At 30.4% G+C, this 6752-nt stretch overlaps 1 protein-coding gene across 1 annotated transcript; it reads right to left on the bottom strand.

The window, feature by feature from the left end:
- Positions 1 to 1018: 1018 nt before the first annotated feature.
- Positions 1019 to 2557, bottom strand: LOC149491481 (uncharacterized). The gene is made up of 2 exons (XM_089694815.1): positions 2320 to 2557; positions 1019 to 2225 (listed from the first exon to the last, which is right to left on the bottom strand). The coding sequence occupies exon 2, from the start codon at positions 2150 to 2152 to the stop codon at positions 1019 to 1021; it is 1134 nt and encodes a 377-aa protein (XP_089550941.1). The 5' UTR covers positions 2153 to 2225; positions 2320 to 2557.
- Positions 2558 to 6752: the final 4195 nt, after the last annotated feature.

Raw genomic sequence — 6752 nt, 5'->3', positions numbered from 1 at the left:
TGGAAGTGTCCTTCTTGTGTTACAAATCCTGTCTTCTTCCTGTCTTCTATTCTCAAAGGGATAGACCAGAATGCAGAGTTTATGTCAAGTGTTGAATAAAAATTGCAATTTCTTGTCTTAGTTATTAAATCTTCTATTAGCGGAAATGGTTGGGCTTCTGGTACTACAATCTTGTTTAAATCTCTGAAGTCTATACATAGCCTTGATTTTTTATTTTCTTCTTTTTTAAATGCCAATGTGACAGGTGCAGCAAATGGGCTGTAGGATTCTTCTATAAGTGTATTATCCAATAATTTACCTATTTGCTCTTCTATTTCTCTTTTGTCTTCGACAGTGCATCTGTAGGGCCTTTTATTGCAATATGTGTCTACTAACAAATCTATTCTGGCTTCATAGCCGTTAACAGTTCCAACATCATATTTATTCTTTGCAAAAACTGTGTTATATTTATTAATCAATTTATTTATTTCCGCTTTCTGATATTCATTTAAATTGTTAGTATTTATTTCAAAATCCTCTTCTTTTACATTTTCATTAAAATTAATCCTATATTCTTTCTTTATATTTTTGTTTTCTATTATTTCATTAGAAGCTTCTTCCACTTTCTTTTGTTTTTTTCTCTTAGTATTTATTTGTATATTTGTATCAATATCTTCTACTTGTTCTTCATTCAAGTTTAGTTTTTGGGTAATTTTTAAGTCCTCATTTTGTATTAACTTGAACTTCTTTATCATGTCTAATCCAATCAAAAAATCATATTTGAAGTTTTGTTCATCTATAATGTATACTTTGACATTTTCTTCTATTTTAAATATTTTAATTTTTAAGTTTGTCAAACCACTTGCCTTTTTGACACCATTAATTGTTACTAAATTTGCTTTGTTCAAACTGTTTCCTTTGCCTTTTAGTTTTAATAATTTTGAATTAATTAGAGAAACATTTGAACCCGAATCATATATTCCATCAATTGCTAATGTATCATTTATTAACAGTTTGACATTTATTAACGGTGTCACTATTAGTTTTTTTGTTCCGTTTCATGTAATTCTGCTTCTATCACTGAGTTATTTATATGTTTTATGTTTTTCTCTTTTGTTTTATCATCTTCTCTTGTTTTAAACCAACAGGCAGATTCGGGGTGATTGCGAATTCCCTTTTTTAACATTTCACAAATTTTACATGGGGTTTTATCTTCGTTTTTATAGTTGCCTTTTAAGTTTCCATATTTTCTATAGTTAGAATAATTCTTTTTGTTTTCCAAATGTTCAAACTTTCTCAGTTCATTGAAAAGATCTATTGTATCTTTCAATGTTTCCCTATCAATCCTGTTAAGTACATGTTCTGGCAAACCAGCCGCAATAAGGTCTATTAGGGTACCTGAATCCATTGTTTTCCTTATCTCGAGTAAAAGTTTTTCCTTTTTCACTGCATAGTCTAGTAAAGATCCTGATTGATACTTGAACGATAAAGCATACTTGCTAGATGTCCAACCTTTATTGGCATAGGTTTGCAAGAAACTTGATTTCCATTTTGACCATTCGGAGTGTATACTTAACTTTATCATCATGGAAGAATACCAATCAATGCATGATTTTTCTAAAAATAGTCGGAAGATTTCAATTTTTTCTTCATCTTTTATTATATCAAACCTTGTACATTCTTTTTCAAATACATTCATCCACTCATATGCACTTGAGTTTCTTCCGTCAAACTTTTCAATAACAAATCTCTCGGCTAACTTTTTTACGCTTTGTTTTTCTTTGTTTTGTTGATCTTCAACTAATTTTTCTAAAATTTTTATTACAGGATCTTCAGAATACTTTTTACTCTCAAAAGATAATTGTTCTTGGGTACTTTCCTCTAGAAATTGGTCCTGGAAAATCATGTTGCCGTCCTCATCAACATATGTTTTCAAAATATCCTCTGTAGTTTTTATCCAAATATTTCTGGTTTGATATCGTTTTTTTAATGTATTTTTCACAGTGGTGAAGCTTTTCGAGGCTAAGATATGTTTATGAAACGATATTGTTTGATATTCTTCAGGGATTAAGTAGACTCTGTCATCTTGCGTGGCAATTGAGGTTATGGCAATAAAGTTTGACTTTCCATCTGTTGTTGGTTTTACTTGGAACATAAATTTTAATTTTTCCATCTTCTTACAATAAATGTTGTTTTATAAGGTATTTTCCCAAGTTTTGGGCGACACAAAACACAATTGAGTTTCTCTGTAAATAAAGTTTTTATTGTAATTAGTTTACATAGTTCACATTTAGTATTCATTAGTTCAATTTCACATTTAGTATTAACACAAGATCGTACCTGTAAATAAAGAAACAACATTTAATGTTTATAATTGTGTCGTTTCTTAATTAAATCACAATAAAGGATCAATAGTAATTTTATCCACAATGACGAGCGCTTTTTGTGAGATCCATAGATTACCTTCAAGTTTTCTTTACCACAGATTAGACTCAAACATAGAATTATAAACTGTTTTGATGTTTCGGTCAGATTGCGCGGGAATTCAAATTAATGAAAAATATATTTTTCATTACATATATATAAATCTAGTGTCACAATGTTTGTCCTCAATGGACTCCTAAACCACTTAACCGATTATAAGAAAATTCGCACACTATGTGCAGTTCGATCCAACTTGAGAGATAGGATAGTTTAAACATGTAGGTACCACGGGCAAAGCCGGGGCGGACCGCTAGTAGTACAATAGAAAGGAAGATCTTTGCCAGTTATAAAATTATTTGTTAACATTAAGCATACACATTAATTATTCTGCTGTTCAACCTCCTTGACATAAATTGGTTAAAGTAATCATTTTCTTGCACGTAGTTTTTGTCAAATAAAATAACACAATAGACGATACGACATTAATTTATTTTCTATTTATATTTCGTGATCGATATAGGTTTAAAATAGTTAAGTGGACCTTGGGGAAAGACAAAGTTTGCTACAAATCTAAATAAAGGTTTAACAAATGACAATTTATATTAGGAGAGTCCAAGAATAGCTCAGCCTCGTCTAGCTGGAAAATAGTGTACCTTAGCAACATATATCTAGCTGTGCCCCGCGGTTTTACCCGCATTGCTCCGCTCCTATTGGTCGGAGCGTGATAATATCCTAGCTTATAGCCTTCCTCGATTAATGGGCTACACCGAAAGAATTTTTCAAATCGGACCAGTTAAACCTTTTAACCGTTCCTGAGATAAGCGCGTTCAAACAAACATACAAACAAACAACAAACTATTCAGCTTTATAGTAAAAGTAGAGTACAATTTAGAAAATCCTAGCTTTTTAAAATGCTTCAAAGGTATGGAGTGCTAAAAACTAGGTCTGCGTTATTGACAACAGTCTGTAGGAGAGTTTAATGTGTCGTCACTTTATGAACTCGGAATATGCTCCGTGATGTATAAACTACGTGCTTTTATCTTTTTAGGGCAACTAGATAGACATTTTTTAGCATTTTTTTTTTCAGAAAATAATACTGGGTACGTACTAGATTTTTTCGTAAATCCGAATTTCTGAACTGAATTTAAGTATTTACATATTTACCATGTGTTCACTGTTTTTACTGTTTCAGTGTTAATTTAAAATAAGAAAATTTTCTTAAATTAGAGTTTAGAAATTTATCAATTGACCACAGATAGTAAAAAATAAAATTTACTTAAGGCTGCAGTCTAGCAAAATTGCGTTTTCAACAAGTTATTTGACAATTTTTTCCCGGCTAATGAAATGATAAACTGAATTTTTTTTTCTTGTTTATCAATTAGTGTTATATACACAATGCGCGTGAATTTTTTCACATTTATAAAGTTACTTTATGTTACCTTAATCAGGCCTTCAAGATAAGTCTCTTTCCCCCAAAATCATTTCGAGCTAAGTTTGTGCACTCACTACGTTGCAACCGATTACAATTTACACAATCTGATCAGCGCATTATTATCCTTATATAGTCGTTATTAAAAACTGCTGAATACAATTGCCGAAAAACTTATGATTTTCTTAATTAGAACGTTATAAATTCATTAAATTTCCCATTTTTTGCCTCACAAAATCGATTGATAAATACTGCTAAAAGTTATTTTTTCTATTAATTTATTCGAGTTGGTTGAAGACCAATGAGTATTAATCCTTTAAAAAAATTTTTTTTTGAATTTTGATAATTCTTTAAATATTAAAAAAATATTTAAAATAATAAGGAAAAATCCTAGCGAATTTCTTTAGTCGCGCTCCTTGGGCCGGAGCGTTCTGACGTGTGCTCTACGCTCGATTTTCCTTCATACCGAAGTGAAAGTTGCTCTACTTCATTAAATTTAATATTTTTGTGATTTGATTATTTTTATCTTAGTTTTGTGCAAATATTCGTATTTTTAAACATTTGATTTCGATATGGAAAATAAACGAAAAAAATACGCATGTAACTACTAGAAAAAAAATTATCTTCGAACATAAAGTTAATGAAACCAAATAGATTGCAAAGGTGATTGGCAACAATTTCTTTAATTTACGGGGTGTCAGTAAAGGGATGTATATTTCTTTAAAACTAAAGTAAGCTCATAAATTTTCTTATAATATAATTTTTTTGAAGTTCCAAAAATGTTTATTTTTCGTTTGAGAAATACGAAATATAATATAAACTTGTATTGAGAACTTGAACTTCCCAAGTTCATCCGGGGAAATCCCCATACGGGGAAAATGATTTGTTTACTCCAAAATTATATGCCGAGGTGTTTTAATTTTTTCTTCTAGTCATTTTCAACGTAGCGGCATGTTGTTTGATTATTAATTTTGTAACTTAAATACAGGATGTTGGTTTTATATTCTGATCTTACAGACGCGCTGACAAATTTAGTCCGCCATTTCTAGTTTAGTCCACCAACTCTAAGTACCAATATTAAAACGAATGGATTATCATCACATCATCAAAACTCAGATGTAATGGAAGATCACAATAACATAGAAAATTCAGTGGGTGTTGAGAACTAAACAAACACAAGTAACAGAGACGCGAAGAATAAAAAAAGAGGACGAAAACGATAATTCGTTGATGCTTTCCCTTTTCGACGTATTGTTAGGGTACATCACCAATCTGCAAAAAACAAAACTGATGATTCCCAATTGCTGATTAAAAATGAAAAACAAATAATCGACAACAGTGGTGAAAATTTGCTGATCACAATGAAACATCCTTCAGTGGTAGCAGATTTACTCATTTAAAATGTATCGGTGAACAGCGTAAAGGAGAGGAGGACAGGAAAACATTATGAATGTGGATGGTGGATTGTATACAGGGTGTAATCGATAAGTATGTGCAGGCGATTATGACGTTATTATTGCAGGTATCAAAAAACTTAAAACTGATATCGAAATTACTTTACCTAATGAGCAAAATGACAATAATAACTTTTTAAAAGTATAACGAGAAATATCTTAAAAATTTACTTTAAATACACTCCCATATCAAAAAGGGAAAATGGGACTAGTAGAAGTTAAATGTCTAATTCCGGCAAAAGACATGAATGCGGAAGATGCGGTTAAAAATAAAAAATTTAATATTCTAAATACAATGCAAAAAATAACACTTTTGTCATAGATAAGAATCATGACTATTTTTTCCAAATTCAGGGACAACTAAACGTTGCAGAAGCAGAAGTCTGCTTATTTGCTGTTTGGACTGGAGTGAATCATTCGTTAAAAATAGAATATATAAAAAAGTATGTAACGTTTAGGCAAAATAAAATGATGGACCATTATCAAGATTTTACATAAATTGCTACTGTCAGAATTGATTGATTCGAGACTTCAGCATTCGATGCCCATCAAGGACCCATCCTATATCATTCAAGCGATTGAAAAAAAAGAGCTGATAAATCCAGTGCAACCGATAAAGCATCAGAATGCTAGCAAAAGATTTATTAGGTTTATCAATATAAATCTATATATATTATACATAATATAATAAATCTGTAGAAGACGCGAAGACTGACATCCGCGCGGACGGAGTCGCGGGCGGAAGCTAGTCAGAAATAAATATCTTTTGTTTTCATTTGCGTATTTTTCTATTTTATAATTTTTAACACAAACATTACATTTTTTTTATTAAATACAAAATTTGTTTATCCGTTTTATTAGTTATACTGAACAACTTTCACTAAGAAACTTAGGTCGAAAAAAATGTATAGAGTTATGCATTTTGTATGGAAAGCTTATTTTTTTTATATTTCGTCCAAATTTCTTTGTAAAAGTTGATCAGTTATAAAAACATGAAGTTGAAGATATCAATAGAAAGTATTCGCAAATTTTGTGTACTGATAAAAAAAAATCACCCGGTTTAATTTTCACGAAAACTGTTTCAAATTGTCATTTTTGGTACTTATTACGAATATTAAATTATACGAATGATTTAATTTTTAAAAATTAAGTGGAGCAACTTTCCCTTAGTACATTTGTATTATTTACATATAGGATGACAGGATGCATTTGTTTGCACTACTAGACCAAGCCCTTAATATCTAGAACCACACATACACAATAAAGTCACATAAAATCGACAAGACCAATATAAACAAAATTCATATAAACCAAACCAATCTCCAACCTACAATACTCCAATTAATATCTATTAATATACACAATAAATTCGTGTGGATCTATAATTAAAGTACCCAATGTCTATTTTTCAGCTCGCACCTCAATTACCTACGAGTATTCGTATATCGTATTCATTTACTGTATAC

Source organism: Colias philodice, chromosome 1 (genome assembly GCF_061535455.1).
Source record: "Colias philodice isolate Cphi_HAF_F1 chromosome 1, ilColPhil1 Martin Lab GWU primary, whole genome shotgun sequence".
NCBI classification, from domain to species: Eukaryota; Metazoa; Arthropoda; class Insecta; order Lepidoptera; family Pieridae; genus Colias; species Colias philodice.
Note: the sequence above shows the minus strand (reverse complement) of the source record. Positions and strands in the feature narration are given on the sequence as shown.